This window comes from Cnephaeus nilssonii (assembly GCF_951640355.1).
Source record: "Cnephaeus nilssonii genome assembly, chromosome: 22".
Taxonomy (NCBI): Eukaryota; Metazoa; Chordata; class Mammalia; order Chiroptera; family Vespertilionidae; genus Cnephaeus; species Cnephaeus nilssonii.
This window is the reverse complement of record NC_137093.1, coordinates 29075956-29094537: the sequence shown is the minus strand read 5'-3', so window position 1 is coordinate 29094537 and position 18582 is coordinate 29075956. Positions and strand designations below refer to the sequence as shown.

The window sequence follows — 18582 nt, the reverse complement described above, 5'->3', positions numbered from 1 at the left end:
TCAGGCGCTCCCCAGGCCTCCATTTAAATGATAATGAGGACAACTCACTCCTTCAGCCTCCAGGGCAGTCACGCCTGCAGCTGGGGGTCCAGTCTGGGCCTCCACTAGGGCCCCTCCCTCCCTAGGGACCCTCCCCCAGAAACCCCACCCCTACTCCTAGCCTTTCCTCCACGCTCTGGGACCCGAAACCCCTGTGGTAAGGGCCGCCTGGTCTGGTCTCCCCATCGCTGGCCAAATCCCGGGTCAGCCCCTCACGGGGTCCCAGGCCCCTCCCACCTCCAGGGCCCTGAGCTCAGGAACCTCCTTCCAGGACAGCGAAGGCGTCTCAGACTCAGGCCACCTCAGCATCAGGCTGCGGCCAGCGGCCACCCCTGCCCACCACCCCAAGTCCCAGCCATTTCGCTCCCAGAGCCCCTGCCTCCAGACCAGTCCTGCCACCCGAGTGCCCAGCCTGTGCCTGCCGCTGGACAGAGGGCCCCCGGCCGACCCCCACCCGCCACACAGCTACACCGGCTCCCACCAGCCTCGGTCCTCCCTCCTGGCAGAGCCCTGGTGAGTGAGAAGCTGTTTTCTGAGCGGCTGGCCGGTCTGCAGAAGGAAGGCTGCCCAGGCTCCGTGCGTCTGGGTACTCACGTCGCTGAGCTGGTCCCGGGAGGCGCTGAGCCGGGAGCTGGTGGCTTCGCGGAAGCCCTCGTCCTCGCTGTGGCGGTCGCCCCCTCTGGACAGGGCAGCCTTCACCTGGGGACAGAGAGAGGGCTCAGCAAGCAGCCTGAGCCCCTGCACCGCCCACTGCGGGGAGGGGGGCCGTCAGGGTCAGGCCCCAGCTCCGCCCGAGGGGGCGCCAGGGAGGGGCCAGCTGCCCAGCTGTGTGGAGCCCAGACGGGAAGCAGACGCCCAGCAGACACGAGGCTCAAGGACAGGCGTCTGAAGCTGGCTCTGCCCCCCCCCCCCCCAGTGGCTGCCACACCCCCTTCCCTACACCAAGCCAAGTGGCAACTCCTCCCCTCGCTCAGACCCCCCACGGCCCCAGGCTGGCCTCAGGCTGTGTGACCAGGGCCATTACTCAGCCGCTCTGTGCTGTCCTGTCACCTGCGGCGGCTCCTGCTCCTCACACAAAAGCCTCCTGGACACCTCGTGCCCAGCTCACGGGAGGAGCAGAGGTCCGTGGAGTTTATGTGTTTGTATTGATTTCGGGGAGGAAGGGAGAGGAGAGGGAGAGAGAGAGGAACATCAGTGATGCGAGAGAATCACTGGCTGGCTGCCTCCCGCAGGCCCCACACTGGGGATCGAGCCTGCTACCCCTGCATGTGCCTTGACCAGAGCTGAACCCTCACCTCCTGGTTCATAGGTTGATGCTCAACCCCTGAGCCACCAGCCGGGCTCGCACTTTTCCTTTTACTTGGAAATAACTCTAACCTCACAAAGCTGTGGGGACACGACCCACATCCCAGCCCCCGACCCTCACCCTCCCACGCCCAGGAAGCCACATGGCCTTGTGTCCAGCTCCGTGTCCTGGTCCCATCGCCTCCCGCCCGCCCGGCCTCCCCCCTGTCCCTCAGCTTTGTCTGCTTCCACCGTGATGTCGGGCTCACGCAGAGGCCAAACCCCCCTCGGAGAGTCTGACGGAGGCGGTGGCGACCCGTCCCAGAGCTGCCCACGTCCCACAGCCCGCACAGGGTGGCACACCGGGACAGCAGGCATCACAGAGAAACCGGAGCCCATCGCCAGCCCCCAGCTGCCTCCCGCGTGAGGAGGGGCTGGGGCAGGAACCACTCAGTTCATAGGAGCCCAGCACCCCGCGTGGTGCTGAGATTTTAAATCCACTCACTAGTCCTGCGGGAGGAACGGCATGACCCCATCCTGCAGGTGACAAAGCCGAGGTGCTGGGGGCTGAGTCGCCCAAGGCCACACAGCCAGCCCGTGTCACGGGTGGGAACCTTCTGGAACAGGGGTCCTCAAACTTTTTAAACAGGCGGCCAGTTCACTGTCCCCCAGAGAGAAGGAGGGGAGTCGGAGAGCGCGGCGCACATTCCACACATGCGCACTGCGGGCCCGGGGCGAGTCGGCTGCTAAGCAGGACAGGCAGCGGCGGCAAAAACACCCGGCGGGCCGGATAAATGTCCTCGGCGGGCCGCACGTGGCCCGCGGGCCGTAGTTTGAGGACCCCTGTTCCGGAAGGACTCTACCAGCCCATCTGGCAACTGTCTTATGATCAGAAAACCCCAAACACGGCAGACAAGCTGACACGGCCGACGGATGTGGGGAGGAGCACGGAAGGGCCGACTCGCACCCAGAACTCTCCCATGGCCACCGCCCTGTCCTCAGCGAGGCTTGAGGCTCGGGGTTCCAGGGCTGGTGGGGGTGCAGGTGAGAAATGGGGCAGTCAGCACCCAGGGCAGGGAGGGCCTGGAGGTGTGCGGAGGGCACGGGAGCGGAACCACAGGTGAGTCAGCCCCGGGAAGGCAGAGGAGGGCAGGCGGGGAGGGAGGTCAGGCCACGAAGAGCCTTGTGGGGTGGGGGTGGGACTCGGGACTTGACCCTGACTGAGGGCGGAAGGAACTTCCCAGAACCAATGGGCTCCTCAGAGGAGCCTCAGGGCGGGAGATGGGCACCCAGCGAGGAGGCCGGGACGGGAGGCTGCTGTGCGGGGAGCAGGGGGGCAGGGGGATAAGGGGGTAGGGGGACAGGACAGCAGGGCTCTAACTGCCGAGGGGCCGGAACCTCAGAGCAGCCAGTAACGGGGCCCTGAGACCCTCCAGGGCTCAGGCGGTGCCGTCTCAGGCTCCCACCCAGCCCCCGGGCAGACTTCCTGCCAGCTCCCTCGGGCAAGGGCGGGGCTGGATGTGGCACTATCTCCCTCACAACAGCCGGGCTTTGGTGACCCGCGGGGTGTCTCTGTGTTAGGGTCAGGGTCAGCCCCTGTCCAGGGAGGAGGCCGGCCGGTGTCTGGCACAGAGGCCCGGCTGGCCGGCAGTCTGGGTACCAGGACCTGGGAGGAAAAACTCCGCAGCGAGGGGGCCCTCTGGTGTTTATCAAACGAAGGGCAGGACTTGCGGGCAGTGATGGGCATTCACCGGACGCGGAGCCCACACGAGGGCACCCCCGAGCTCATAAGACAAGCTCCTCCTGGGGTTCCCCCCCAGCCTGGAGGGTGTTTCAGGGGGACCCACCTCTCAGACCCATGCTCATGCCTGCCCCCTGGGAACCCCAAGGGGTCTCCTTAGTGGGCCCTGCATGGTAAACTCCATCTCCGTGCAGCCTCCAGGGTCCTACGTGGACACCCCCTTCCACCTGACAGCGCAGCCACAGCGGGCCGGCACTGCACCTGCAGACGGGGCATGGAGCGGGCACCCAGGCTCCATCCAAGGCATCCCTGGGGCAGCAGGGGCCTCCCCCAGACCTCCAAGACACCCCTCGAAGACTCATCCATCCTCACTTCCCGCACGAGGTGGCCCCCACCCCCACCCAACCTTGGGACAGCTCATCGGCCAGAGCCCAAGCCTCCACCCACCTCCCAGCTGTGTCCTGTGGCCAAGAAGGTGGCTCAGAAATTAGTTTACCTTCCAACGTCTCCTAGTGGCCAATCCACAGGAGAGCCCGCTTCCAGACTGCCCGCAGGGCCTGCAGGCCCCACAGCACCAGCAGGGGCCCCAGGACAGGTGTGTGCAGCCCAGCCCCCCCCCCCCCCCCCCCGCGGCAAGTGGGCCTTCCCAGGTGGCATCCTCCAGGGTCCCAGCCCTGTGAACCCAGAGAGCTGTGGGGTCACGGGTTTGTAAGCCCCTCTGGGGTCCAACAGAACCCCAGCCCTTTCTCAGCCTGCAATCACACAGGGCCGCCCACCCCAGGCTCACAGCGGGTGGCCCAGATGGAAGTGGGGCAGCCCCGGCCCTGGCTGGGGTCCCCATGGCCCTGCCCCACACTCTACAACTGGCCGACACTCCCAGGGGCTGCAAGGTCCACACCCGTCCTGGCCCCCCTTGGGATGCGCCAGCAGGAGGTGCATGAACCGGGCAGGGCACTCAGGCCCCCAGGGCCCAGGGCAGGACACATGCCTGAATCCCCGTCCAGTGCAGGGCTGAGGGAGAGGCCAGCAGAGCCGGGTCCTGAGGGCAAGGATGGGGAGGAGACCCCTGCGCCGCACCACGCGCCCCTCCCGCCATCCCCGCTGTTCACCGGGTGTGAGGAGCCCAGGTGCACAATCAGGCAGGACGCTCCTCTGTTAAGTCACAAACGCCGACGCTGCTGTAAGAATGGCACGGCACTTTTTATTGTCTTCAATCAAAAAATAAACCCTGCGTCTCTGGGAGGCCCTGAGTGAGGACTAGGGGACCCCACACCCGCTGGTCAGGCCCCCACAGGCAGGGTCCTCGTGAGCAAATGGGGAGGGAGAGGCCTGGAGACCGGGCCCCCGAGGGTGGGTCAGCACAGATGTCCCCGTCACGGCAGGACCCGGGGCATGAGGCTGAGCGGGAGCCTGGCCAGGGCACCCGGGGGCAATGCTACTCCCCGGACAGACGGCTGCAGGCCTTCGGGAGCCCCCGCACTGGGGTGGCCTGCCCTGGGCCAGGGACAGCAGAGGCAGAGCTCTGTAGTGTGAGGTCTGCCCAGCAGGGGGCGTCTGGGGCAACTGGAAGGCTGCAAGAGGGCATTGAGGGCACTGGGAGGGCACTGAGGACCAGGGCCCTGGAGACTCTCTTGGTGCAGAGCTGGGGTGGGGGCTGACCCACTTCAGTGACTGGCGACTGGGGTGGAGGCAGATCCCGGGGGACCTTCCGTGCAGCAGCTTCTACTCGACCAGAGGGCCCTGAGCACTCTCCGCCTCCAGTCACAGGACCCGGAGGTGGAGGCGAGGCTGGCGGGGCGAGGCTGCACCCACATTCTGCGGGGGGTGGGGGGTGGGGGGTGGGGGGGTAGAATGCACACTGACCAGAGGGGAGGGGCCTGGGTGAGGCCTGCAGCTCACACACATACTTGCACACCTGGGGGGGCGTGCACAGACTCAATGTACAAGGACATGTGGCATTTTAGAGGCACAAACAGAGGGAGCCCCACAGCCCCTCCCAGGGGCATGTGAGTCAGTCACACAGCAGAGCGCACAGGGGAGCGGAGCAGGCATGGGGCGGGGCCGGAGACACCGGGTCCTCTCCTCTCTTCCTGGTGCAGGCGGCCTTGGGCGGGTAGCAGGCCTTGGGCGGTGGTGGCCCTGCCTGGGGCTCCGCCTCTGCTGGGCCAAAGGCAGCACACAGCCCGGCCATCTGGAGACCAGTCCGGCAACACAGCTCGGGCGGCAGGAGCCCGGCCCAGGGGAGCCACAGATGGTGGTCCGACAAACGGGCATCAGGCTCCTGGGCTCACATACGGGGCCTGGCGGGCTGAGCGGGTGGAGGATCGAGTCCGTCGTGACCGCAGGGGCCAGCAGGGGCGGCCCAGGGCCAGGTCCAACAGGGACCGCCGCCGAAGCCGCAGGGGCCCCAGGAGTGGCCGGCGGGGCGGGGGAGGATCCCCCAGAAGCGAGGGGCGCTTGGGGATGGGGAGCAGCGGCCGGGGCTTATAGGGTGGGCCCGGGCCCAGGAGTGACTGCGGGGGCTGGCAGTTCTGCTCTGGGCCCAGGAGCGGCTGCTTCTGTTGACTCGGCTGTCGGGGGCCCAGCAGTGAAGATTCGGGGGGCCCATGCTTCTCTGGGGCCTCAACCAATTGCTGGGGCTGATGGAGGCCCGGGTGACCAGGCTGACCCAGGAGGGACCTTCGGGGCTGGCAAGGGGTGAGCAGCGCCTGCCAGGGGCAGCAGCACTGGCCTGAGAGAGCGCAGCTGGGCCGGCGGCGGGGACGCAGCACGAGGGGTGACTGGGGGGGCTGGCAGTGCGGGCAGTGGGCCTGCAGGGACTGGAGGGGCCCGCACCACTGTCTCGAAGATGCCCTGCTGGGCTGGCTGTGCAGACAGGAGGCCAGGCACGACCACGTGGGGCAGCAGCAGTGGTGCCAGAGGGCCAGCAGGGACCGCAGGGGGCAGCAGAGGGGGCAGGGGGCCGGGAGGGACCGCAGGGGCCGGCAGAGGGGGCAGGGGGCCGGGGGGGAGCGCAGGGGCCGGCAGCGCTGCCTGGGACCCAGGGGTGACCACCGAGGCCTGGAGGGCGGAGCCAGGAGCGTACGCCGAGGCCGGCTGCGCTGATCTGGGGCTGGGGGCAGCTGCTGGGGCCGACAGGACTGACCTGGGCCCAGAAGCGATCGCCGGGGTCGGCAGGGCTGACCTGGGCCCGGAAGTGACCGCTGGGGCAAGCTGCGCTGACCCGGGGGTGGCTGCTGGGGCTGGCAGGGCTGCCCGGGGTCCGGGAGAGCCCGGCTGGGCTGGCAGCGCTGACACGGGGCTGGGAGTGACCCCTGGGGCTGGCTGGGCGGCTGCTGCTGCGGGCGCTGGGCCGGGCCGGTCTGGTCCCAGGGGTTGGCTGGGATCGGCCCCCCTTCTGGGGAGCACACCTGCATGGAAGAAAGAGCACGTGTCCACCTGGGCCAGTGTGCCTGCCGACCCCCCGTCCAGCCCGGCCCAGACATGCTGCCCCGCACCAGCAGCCCAGTCCCCAGGGGAGTGAGAGCGTGACACGCCGAGAAGACCCTCCCTGGAAGAAGGCGTGGACAGCGAGCCGGAAGAGCGGCAGCGTGCCGAGCACCTGCACAGCCTGCACTCTGCTCGCTCGCTCGCTGGGAGAGAGCCCCCCACCAAGGACCACCGGCCACAAGTGCCCCAGACACTGCGCTCCACGCAGGGTTAGCAACGGAGCCCCGCAGTGAGCCCGGCCCCACGCGGCACAGACACAGTGGACACCCCGTGGTTGGCGGAGCCTGACGGACGCGATGGGGAGACGGGGCCAGCCTATCAGGTGCACCCTCAGCCCCCCACACCGGCTTCAGCCCAGGATCCAGCCTCAGAGGGCACCAGTCCACCTGTGCCCACACCCCATGCCCGACAAAGACAGAACGCAGCCCGGCAGGCCCAGATGCCGACAGGCGGGGTCCAGGTGCTGGTGTGGCCCTCGGGTGCCCACGGCTCTGAGTGGGGGGCACGCTCACCTGCTTGGCGGGCTGCAGCGGGACTTTCCTCCCCCGGTCGCAGGCGGGCTCCAGGTCCTGCTCGGGGCTGCCCACCTCCGGGGGCCGGCCGTTCTCGCTGGGCTCTGCAGGCGGGCCGTTTTCTGACTCCCGGGGCTTCTTGGCGAGGCGCCGCTCCCATTTCTCCTTCCGCTCCTGTGGCTTCAGGGCCATGTCCTTCTGCGGGGGAGGCGGGGCGAGCAGTTAACTGGCAGTGACACTGGACACTGCAGCTCCAGGACTGCCTGTTGCCACCATCACCGAAGGTGACAGAGGCAGCAATGAGGAGACCCTGAAGGGAAGCCCAGGTGGGGCCCCAGAGCCCAGGCACCATCTGCCCAGAGATCTACCTCTGCAGCCCACCTGGGTCATCACACCTGTGGGCGCACCTGACCGACAGGCAGATGCCACCACACAGACCCTGCACCCATGCCCGAATGCAGAGCGACCCTACACGGTGGGCAGCACCGGCACAGCGGTGCGCGACCCCCAGTGGCTGAGGCAACGCCCCGCCCTGAAGGCCCTGCACCCAGAACCCTCCTGGGCCCCAGGTGGCTCCGCTGCCCTGAAACCGCTGGTTCTCTGTAGCCACTTTATGGCTTAGCTGCCTAAGCATCACCACCACACAGCACCAACGTTCCCAGCTGCACCCCACAAACCAACCCTGAAGCTGTCGTTCACAGTGGCAAACACCCCTCCATGCCCCTCCCTGGGGCCCAGGCCCCCCGCCCCTCTGGCCACGTGGGCACCCCACCATGCCTGGAATCGGACTGCCTCTCCACGCCCTGCCCTTTGTGGGAGGAGGCCCTGTGGGATGGACATGCCACCCCTGGACACAGCCAGGCCTGGAGCCCCTCCTTTTAGGGGCCAGGAGCCCTAGACGCCCTTCCCACTGGGTTCAGGAGCTCAGTCCCTGTGCCAGGGCCTCGTGCGGCTGTTCCCCCCCCCCCCCCCCCGCGCCGGCATCCCTGTGGCTCCCACTTCCCACCGCAGCCCCCACGTCCGGCCCCCCTTTGATACCTGCCCCCTGGGGCACAGAGGACCCTCAGGGTTCCCCCCATGTGGTCCTCTCCCGTTTGCCTGGGACTGAGCAGGTTCCCAGGATGTGGGACTTGGGGTGCTAAAATCGGGGGACCTCAGATTGCCCAGGCCCCTCAGCCACCACAAGGGGACCCTCCTCTTTTACTCACAACTTTTGCCGGGTCCCTCCCACCACACCCACTGGGAGCCAGGAGGGGGGTTCCCTCTGCCTGGCCCAACTCCCCGACCCCCTGCATCCAGGACAAGCACTTCCAACACCCCACACGGCGCTGACCCCTGGTTCTGGCCCGGGGACCCTGTGCGGCGCCGCGCTGCGGGACGGGACAGTTCGCCCCATACCTCCTTCAGGCCCGTCTACTGGCCCCAGCAAGGCCCCTGCCTGGGAGGCGCTCCCTCACCCACTGGCGCGGTGTCCCATGTCACACCGTCCCCGAGGACGTCCCCCAGAAGGCCTCCCAGCCCCGGAAGCTTCTGGATCCTGCCTCATACACCCGGGTCAGTCTCCTGCTGCCCACCCAGGAGATGGTCACTGTGACCCTGGCTGACCACCCGGGCCACCCCCGACCCACACTTGACTGGGATGAAATGTTCCCACCTCGGTCCACTTTCTGCTCTCCCCGCCTCCTGCCGGACACCCCGCCCCTCCACCCGCCCCTCACTGCACCAGGCAGCGTGCCCGGCTCCCCTCCGTCCGGGACCTGCACAGCGGCCGCTGCTGCTCGGCGTCACCCAGAGGGAAGGAGGGACTACAGCCTGCCCTGCCCACGGGGGGGGGGGGGGGGGGCAGGGGCAGAGGGGCTCTTGGGGTGCTGTCCCAGGACGGGGGACAAAGAGAAAGAACACGGGACCAGCTCAGAGAAGGAAACCAGGCCAGAGCAGGTGGGAGGAGCAGAAGCAGCTGTGAACTGGGGTCACAGGCCTCACAGCTCCACTGTCCTCAGTGCCCCCCCACCCCCCCCCGTCCTGCCAGCCTCGTCAGGCACCCGCCGGCTGAGCCACCTGTCTGCTCCCCTGCCCGGGGCAAGTCCCACAGAGGCACTGGGCCTGGCGTGGTTGGTCTCAATAAATGCTCAGCGAGTAGGGAGGACGGAGCACGCCCTTCCCAAGCCACACCAGCACACAGGAGCACGGCCTGCCCCAGGGCCACCGTGGACAGGCCCCAGGGAGGCACCAGACCATCCCAGCCACAGCCGGGTAGGGCTGCCAGGGGTCGCGAGGGAGCGGCTCAGGCTTCGCCACCCGCCAGCTCACAGGCGGCTCCCACCTCAGGGGGGCCTCCCGGCGGCCGCTCTGCGGACCCTGCTCCCAGCAGCTGGTCCCACGGTCTCCCTCTCACCACCTGCCTGCCCCTGCGACAGCATCTCTAACTGGAACCACAGGTGGCTGAACCCGGGACCTGACTCTGTCCCCTGTGGAGGGGCTGATGGTGCCCCTGCACCCCACTACTCCAGGACACAGGACCCCCAAACACAATGCAACCGCAGACCAGCTGTGCCCAAACCCCAGCTACAGGACAGCCCCTGGCTGGCAGGCCCGACGTCCCCACAGGTGACGGCCCAGAAGCTTCCAGGCGTGAGAGTCCCCATGATAGATGCACCCACATCGAGGGGAGAGCCCTCCAGAGGGGACGGGCACCACTGGGGCCACAGGACACGAGAAGGTGGCCACCAGGGAGCTGCCAGAACCTATGGGGAACCCTACAAACTGCCCAGGTACGAACGAGGTGGGGCAGCAACCCCTCAGGAACCAGTGGAACACGGGGGCCAGGTCAGCAGACCGCACAGACCCTGGGCGGGCGGACCTGCACCACCTCTCAGAAGGGCGACTGCCTCCCCACTTACCAAAACCCTGCCTGGGGACCCCCCTCCCCAGGACGCTCGGCCTCCAGGCCAACTCCCAGGCACCTGATGCCTCCGGGCACTCAGCAGAGGGAAGGAAGGGGAGACTGACAGCTCTGCACCCCCTGCCTCGGGTGCTGGGGAGCACGGACAGGTAGACAGGGAAACCGAGGCCTGCGACACCCTGCCATGGTGGAGCAGAGGAGGGGCTGGGGTACAGGAGGTGGTCCCTGCCCACGTGCATGGGGCGCAAGACACCTGAGCCCGGGGTGGGGACGAGCAGCCAGCAGACACAGGGCCACAGCCGCGAGGTGCCACCTCGGGAGCGTCCGCTCTGCGCGCCCACCACCCACGATGAATGTGTGGTGACTGGGGGGCCTGCAGACCCGTGTGAACGCCCGTGGTGCCGAGGGGCAGCCCTTCCCAGAGACCAGGCAGCAGCCCAGGCAGCCGGGCACCTGCTGTGGCATCTGCGGGCTTGTCAGGACCCTCCACCTGCCCAGCCCAGACCCCTCCCCCAGACCGCCCGGAAGATGAGCCCATGCCCAGGGAGCAGAGGTCATGGTTTTGTGGACCAGGCTGCAGAGGGTGGGCCCTGGACCAGCACCTCACCTCGGCTCCCTCCTCTACAAAGTGGGAGCGAGGACAGCGCCCTCTCGGCCGACGGCCAGCATCCTCCTGCTCCCCGACTCATTTCCCCCACATCAGGTGCTGACCCACAAAACAGGAGACGGTGGCGTGCAGGAACCCCAACCCACGGTCAGCGCGGGCACCACCCGGGCCGCGGGGCCATGGTTACCAAGAGCTCGCCCTCTCTGGCCTCAGTTTCCCCATCTGAAGAGCAGGTGCACCGGCTTCTCCACCACCAGCTCTCCTCACTGAGCCTGGCCGTCGCGTGGTCTCAGCCCCGTGCCCGTGGGAGGAGTGGGCTGGGCACATGGCCCCCCCAGATCAAGGCTCCCACAGCGTGGGCTTCCAACACACTGGCTGGTGGGGCCCAATCCCAGCTCCCCACTCTCCCAGCCCTGTGTCCCCAGGGCCTCAGACACGCCCTAAGTCAGGCCACACCTGGGCCCCCTCCTCAGCCAACAATACTGCCACCCGATGGACTCCCCGCTGGGCTGCGGTACTGACAGACATGGGGATCCTCTCAGCCCCCCACCCGAGGCAGGCACAGGGGTCTCGGTCTCCCTTCGGGGCAGACACAGGTGAACAGAGTTGTGGGGACTGTCTTGAGCACGGGGTAGGGGTGTGTGTCCGGGACACAGAGGGGCAGAGGGAAGAGGGATAGGGAGTCTGTTTGGGCTGCAGGGGGGTGGGGCCTGCATCCTCAGGACACAGGAAGGGCCCTAGGGAAACGGACCCTCTTCTCTTCGAGGGACCCACCTCCTGAGCGGGTCCACACCTGAGGTTTGGTACGTCCCCGTGGGCAGAGCTTGGAGCCAGACAGGCTGGGGCCTTGACTCAGGGCCTCAGGCCTTAGTAGACCTATGGGTGCAGGGGGAGAGGCGGGCACAGACACTGCTGGAGCACACATCCACCGCATGCTGGCTACGATGTCGGGGAGAACCACTCCACTTTGACAAAAAGGAGGCCCCACCAGAGTGCCAGTCTACCAACCAGAGCGCCAATCTAGGCTCCCACAGAAGCCCCGGACTTTCCAAGGCGGGCGGGCCCCTCCCTGGCTCAGAAGGGGACGCCCGCCGGAGTGACACAGAGCAGGCTCCTCCCTCTGTGACCTGCTGGCTGCTGGGAGCCCAGACGTCCCAAACCCAAGGCTGCACTTTCAGTGCCCGGAGGCGGGGGGGGGGGGGCATCGCAGGGACCCCCCAGGCTCGTGTCACCGGGCACGCCGATGGACCTTAGGATCAGGACAGCCTTCCCAAACCTCGGTTTCTCCTCTCGCCTGTCCCCTCGATGACCCCACAAATGTGCACGGGGACCCCACAGGGGCTGCACAAGGCAGAGTGGTGCCTGCTCACACGTTCCGGGGGGACAACCACAAAGCAGAGAGCCAGAGAGCGGACCCAGAGGAAGGAGAGCCTGTGAAGTCACGGGGTCCAGTGGAGGGAGGAAGGCGGCCCCTCCAGGGACACCTGCTCAGAGGCCTGAAGGTGCCAAACTTCGACGTGGGCAGAGGGGCCGGCAGACACACAGACCCGGGCAGAAGCCAAAAGGCCCTGACTGGTGGTGGGCGACGGTGTCGGGCGGGAGAGGCCGGCTGGAAGGGGGGTGTCTGACCCATCTCGGAGGCTGCAGCGGGGGGGGGGGGGAGGGGGGCTGGCTTGGATGAAGGCAGAAAGCACTTCCCAGGACACCGCCGGGCACTGCCACCACACCACACCACACCACACAGGCAGGACGGCGCACCCCACGGCTGTGTGGTTCGCTCCGACAGGCGTGCCCCACCTCCGTGCATCCCCTGCCCAGACAGAAAGCGGCAAGCCCGTCCCTGAGCCACCTAGCCTGGCGGCCAGCACCTGACCCTGAGCTTGCACAGGCCTGGCGGACCCCAAGGAGAGGGGGGGCACCTCCCCTACTGGGGCTCACAGGCCCACCAACCCCCAAGCTCCAGGAAAAGGATGGGAGCTGTTCACGGAGTGATCCCTGGGACCCCAAGCCCAGCAGATGCTGGTCCCTCAAAATAAGTGCTGAGGGTGGGGGCGCTGGCTGGAGGCTCCCTGGACTGGGCCAGCATGCCTACCCAGGCCATTCCTAGGAGAGGAGATGGCAGCTCCCTGCACCCCGCCCCCCCTCGCCAGCTCCCTGACAGTATTCATGTCCCTCTCCACTCACCTGGACTCGGGCAAGCAGGGCAGTATTTGCTCAGCAAATATTGTCCGTGACAAGGCAGCCAGACAAGCACTATTTGTTGTCATCCTATTAACAGTGTAGCCGGCGAAGAGAGGTCTGAGAGGTGACCCCCCCCCCCTCCGTCCAAACAGAAGCCTCGAGGGGGAGGGAGGACAGGAAGAACCTCCAAGTATCCATTTTATCGCCGCCCCACCAAGTCCAGCGGCTGCGCCTCCCCAGCACATCCGGAGCCCAATGAAGTGATACTTTGATCACGAGAAACAATTGCCAAAAGGTCCGATTGTGCAGCCCGACGGCCCCCCTCTTGGATGGAGAGATGTTTCTCCCCAGCAGCTCGAGACACGAACACCCCCTGCACCCACCGCAGGCTGCCGGGGCGCGCGGGGAGCCCCTAAGGGGTGGGTGTGCGACGCCCCAGGCCTGGGGTTTCCCGCCGCCCCCCCCCCCCTCCGCCGCACGTACCTCCAGGGCCTCGAGCGAGCTGAAGCTGGCGATGGCAAAGCCGTCGATGACCTCCTCCTCCTGCGAGCTGGACTCGCGGCGGCGGCGGCGCGGGGGCCGTGCGGCGGCGGCGCGGGGCGGGGGCGCGCGGGGCAGGCCCGCGTTCTCCTTGCCGGGCCCGGGCTCGGGCTCCTCGCCCGACGAGGCGCTCTGGTCGCGGGCGTCGCGGGCCGCCTCCCGGCGCCGGCCCCGGTCCCGCTGCGCACGCGAGCGCCGGCTCGGGCGGACCTTGGCCTCCATGGCGCGCGGTGACCTTGCGGGCGCGCCGTCGGGCTCCCGCTGCCGCTGCGCTACGCGTGGCCGCCGGGCTCGGTGCGGGCCGCGCGGGCTGGGGCCCTGGGCGGCGGCGGCGGGCGGCGGGCCGGGCCGGGCATGCCGCGCGGGAGCCGTCAGCCCTGGGCCCGGAGCGGCCTGGGCGCCTCGGAGCGGGCGGCCGCGCGCATCGGCGGGGCGGGCGGCGATCAGCGGCTGCGGGCCGCCTCCGCGGGGGCGCGCCCCATGCGCGGCGGGCGGCGGGCTGGGTGGGCGTCGGGGCGCGGGCCGGAATGAGGCGCCCGGGATCGTGAGGCGGCGACGGCAGCGGCGAGGACTGGAGCTGATAACAACTGACGTACTTCCGCCCGGCAGCCAGCGCCAGAGGAAGTGGGCGCTCCAGTGGCCCGGCGCGAGCCCCGCCCAGGACACGCCCCTCCTCGACCCGGCCCGCCCGGGAACGTCCCTTCCAGCCCCGCGGCGCCCGGAACACGCCCCTTCTAGGCCCCGCCCAGGCTGTGCTCCGCTCTTCCGGCCACACCCCGCCCAGGCCCCGCCCCGCCCGCGCGCCACTGGCTGCGCCTCGTAGCCCCGCCTCCGGCTGACCAGGCCCAACCCCTTTAGGCCCCGCCCCGCCCTCGCTCCTCTGTCAAGCTCCGCCCCTCGTATAAGCCCCGCCCCTCTGGGTGGGAGCTTGGACGCCCCGCCCCTCTCCGGTCTCCACGGCCCGCCCTGCTGCACAGGCGAGGTTTGGGGGGGCGGGAACGCCAGCCTCTCTCCGGGGTGCGGGCCAGAGGGGTCTCTAGGCCTCCGCAGTCGCGGCCTCAATTCCGGAAGACACTTTCAATGAGAGCACGTGAGCCGAAAGCGGGGACCTCTCCAGCCCAACCGGACACGTGGTGGACGGTCAAGCTCAGGGTCACCCTGGAGCTGGAGGTCGGCATGGGGTGTGAAGGATGGGGTAGCCTCGTCCCCCCTCCTGATGGGGGGGCGAGTGGGGTCCACGCTGCCACGCCTCCTAGGGGGACACGAATGGGGCGGCATGGATGGGACATGCTGGTCCCCGCTCCTGACACTGGGGGTGGGGTCTTGCAGGGCGAGTTCTCACGGAGCCTAGAAACCCCGCCCACCTGCACGGGGACGTCAAGGCCGGAGGAGGGGTTCTTGGCTTCAGCCCCACCCCCCATCCCTGCCCAGGCTGTCTCCCCCTCCCCCTGCCCTTCCCCTCAGGCTCTCCCTGCCCCGCCAGGGCTCTGCGTGCTCTACCTGTCCCCCACCCCGTAGGCAGACCCCAGGTTCAGGTCTGAGGGGGGGAGTTCCACAGACAGACACCCCCCTCCCCTGTCCCAAGATCTGGTCCCCAGGGGTTGAAGGTCAGGCAGCTCTCCCAGGCCAGCGCCCCGCCCCGAATGCTCCCTGCGGGGACCGCCTGGCCCTTCCAGAAGGGAGGCCCCTAGGATGCCATCCTGGGCTGCCAGGTTCGCACATAAATAGTGGTCTCCCAGCCCCGGCCCCCAACTCGCCCCCTCCCGGGCCCTGCCAGGCCCTGCCCCTTACCCCACCCAAGAGGACCCGTCCTTCCTGGGAGAAGGGATCCCGCACCACGGACACTGCCCACCCCAGCCAGCCTTGGAAGCACTGGCCCATCACCCTATGACCTGAAGCCAGGCCTCCCCTGGACCCACAGCCCGACCCTCACCTGGTCCCACCCACAGCCCGGCCCTCCCCTGGCCACCGCACACAGACCCATCTGTCAGTGGCTCCTCTGTAGGACGCTGAGCAACGTTAATGGACACGAACTTGTATTCAAAATTCAGTTTGTCCTCGCAGACCCGACTCAGCCCTGTCCCTCGGCTCCCTTGGGGCTCGGCATGCGCTCTGCTTTCAGCCTGGCTAACGGGCCGGCCCCCGCGACCACGTCCGGGAACAGCTGTTTGCCCCACCATGAAAGGGAGTGGTTGGTTCCCACCTTCCCGGTCCCCAGGGAACGGGCACCTTGGTGTATTTTGGGTACCCAGCCCACTTCCCTGGGTGCTGGCTCGTGGGGGTGGGGGGCAGCCGCCCCTCCGTCCCCCAGCCAGGGAACGGGCAGGTGTCCTGGCTCCGGCAGCAATCATGCTGCGGAACAAGCAGCCCCCAGGCTCCCGGCCATAGCACCCCATGTTTGGTCTTGGCCACGGGCTGCAGGTCGACGGAGGAGGGGCTGTGCTTTGGACAAGAGGGTCTCTCGGACCCGGGCCGCAGGAAACGCACCACCTGGGGCCAAGCCAACCCCACGGGCACGTGGCGCCCCTCTGCTTTAGGCCTCGCCTTGTCGGCTCACATCCTGCCCGAAGCAAGTCACCTGGCCGAGACCGGGGTCCCCGGGGCACGGAGCGGAGCCCCCCCCTCAGGGGGGGCAGCAGCCATGTGGCAGGGAGGTGTGTGTGTGTGTGTGTGTGGTCCTGCTACCAAGGGGGACTCCCACCCCCTGTGCCTTTTCCCCTAATTCCTTCCCCCCAAGATCGGCTCTGGGGTTGGATTCTGAACCCCCTTCTACTCTAGGGGCTGCCAACTGTCCTGACTCCCCCAACCCCCACCCGCTGTTCACGCCCACCCTCTTCCTCAGCCCTCACTCAGGTGTCCCTTCTCCCCACAGGCCGGCGGGTGGCTCCGGCTGGGTCCGAGGGGCTGGGCTGCAACATCCCCCTCGGAATTCATTCCCTTGGGGTTCGCGTCGCCCACACACACGGCACCCGTGCGCGCCCGGCAGGCGGGAGGGAGAGTGAGCGAGCAGGCAGTCTGTACCTAGCGGCCCCGCCAGGTGCCTGGTTTTGCCACCGTCCCACATCCAGGAGGGGCGGGGACCGGGGGCATTTGTAGATGTGTGTTCGACAGGGTGAGGGAGCTGAGTGTGCGCACAGGATTCCCACACGCTCCGGCTGCTGTTCTTTTTTTTTTGGTTGTTGTTGATCCTCACCCGAGGATATCTTCCCATTGATTTTTTAAAAATATATATATATTTTGTTGATTTTTTACAGAGAGAAAGGGAGAGGGATCAAGAGTTAGAAACATCAATGAGAGAGAAACATCGATCAGTTGCCTCCTGCACGCCCCCCACTGGGGATGTGCCCGCAACCAAGGTACATGCCCTTGACCGGAATCGAACCCGGGACCCTTCAGTCCGCAGCTCTATCCACTGAGCCAAACCGGTTAGGGCCCCATTGATTGTTAGAGAGAGTGGAAGAGAGAGGGAAAGACAGAGAAACATCGATGTGAGAGAAACACAGCAATTGGTTGCCACCTGCACGCGCCCGGACCGGGGCCTGGGCCAGAGAGGAATGTGCCCGTGATCGGAGTGGAACCCGGGACCCTTCCGTCCGCAGGCGGATGCTCTATCCACTGAGCCAAACCGGCTAGGGACTTTTAATTTTATCTTACTGGTTTTTAGAGAAAGGAAAGGAGAGAGAGAGACACAAACATGGGTGGGTTGCCTCCCGCACCCGGCACGCACCCCGCCCCCCCCCCCCCCCCCCGACCTGGGACGTGAAGCCACCCGGGGACGTGCCCTGACCAGGACCCTGCACAGGGACGCGGCTCCACCAAGAGCCACGCCGGCCAGGGCACCGCTGTTCCTCTTCTGCTTCTAACTCTCGGGACTCTCACAGGCGCTGCGTCCTGGTCCCCGGGGCCACGTGAGGCCTGGAGTCCCGGGTTAACCCGGGTCCGCGTGACGACGAGACGCGCGCCGGCGCTGGGCTCCTGGTGGGAGACCTGACACCACCTGCTCGGGCAGCGTCTCCCTTTCACCGATTCCGAGCCCGAGATCGGAGTGACTCCGCGGCGGCTCACCTGCCTGGCGGGGGGTGGACAGTCACCCAGTCACCGTGGAGGGAGGCGTTGGAATACGTCCCCACACCCCTCTCCCCGCCACGGCCCCCCCACGCCCACCCCCACCCACCAGGGGCTTCACGCCTCCTGCCCGTTTCTATCTGTCACACCTCGAGAGGAAGGGAGAGGGAGAGAAATAGAAACATCCGTGATGAGAGAGAATCACAGACCGGCCGCCTCCTGCACGCCCCACACTGGGGATCGAGCCCACAACCCGGGCCTGTGCCCTGATCGGGAATCGAACCCTGACCTCCTGGTTCCTAGGGCGATGCTCAGCCCCTCAGCCCCGCCGGCTGGGCTTTGTGGAGCATCTGTGTGGCCTGGGAGCTGGTCGGACCCCCCTGTCGTGGGCGGGGGAAGGAGACAGGCACCCCCAGGCTCACATTTTGGCCGGGGTTTGGTCAGGGTGAGGGCGGGGCCCCTGAGAGTGCACTGAGGGGCGGGGGGCAGGGGCTCCTCCAAGCAGGTTGGGGTGCTGTTAGATCAGGGGGAGGCGGGTGGGCAGGCGGAAAGGGCCCCTCTCCTCCCCAAGGGGCTCTGGGGGCCGCTACAAGGACGGACAGATGGACGGACGGGGTGGGGGCCCCCCACCGTCTGCCCCTCCCGGGGAAGGCGTCTGGCTTTCCCGCCGAGGCTGCCGGGAGCCGGCCCCCGGTCGCGTGCGCCCTCTGAGCCCTGGGCGGGCGGCCCAGCCAGGGCCCCCGGGGAGCGGGCAGTGGCTGCCAGGGTGGCCCACGCGCTCCTGCGGGCTTCTCCATGGCAACGGCGGGGCCGGCGGCCGGCGGCAGCCACTTCAGGAGCCTCTCAGAGCTGAGGCCTGTCCTGCATCCCGATGAGGAGGGAGCCCGGCCCGGAGGGGGACAGCTGGCTCGGGCGGCCACACCACCGCCCGGAGGAGACCCCGATGCCCGGGCGCTCCGGGCCTGAGGGTTCGCGCTTGTTCACGCAGCTGCCTGGGCCTCAGCGTCCTCCTCTGAGGAACAGATGAACGTGCCCATGGCGGGGGGGGGGTGGGGGTGGGGGTTGGAAATCAGGGGTTTAAACGAGATGGAACCCGCCCGGCACCCGCGGACGGGGCCCCGTGAACAGGAGCACAGGCGCCAGGACCTCAGGAAATGTCAGGACACCACCTTCCTGCCGGTGGGGAGGGACCAGGTCGGAGACTCGGGTCCGAAAAAGGGAA

The 18582-nt window shown here is 67.9% G+C and overlaps 1 protein-coding gene across 4 annotated transcripts in view; it reads right to left on the bottom strand.

Annotated features, from left to right (window-relative positions):
- The window catches only part of FBRSL1 (fibrosin like 1), a 37960-nt gene extending 24064 nt beyond the window's left edge, over positions 1–13896 (bottom strand). For all 4 annotated transcript variants that reach the window (XM_079762640.1, XM_079762637.1, XM_079762639.1 and 1 more), the window contains exons 1-3: positions 13239–13896; positions 7066–7263; positions 634–738 (exon numbers count right to left, since the gene is read on the bottom strand). In XM_079762640.1, the coding sequence (XP_079618766.1) occupies positions 634–738; positions 7066–7263; positions 13239–13517 (582 nt within the window). In that variant the 5' untranslated portion in view covers positions 13518–13896. The remainder of the gene's footprint in view (positions 1–633; positions 739–7065; positions 7264–13238) is intronic.
- Between the last annotated feature and the right edge of the window lie 4686 nt (positions 13897–18582).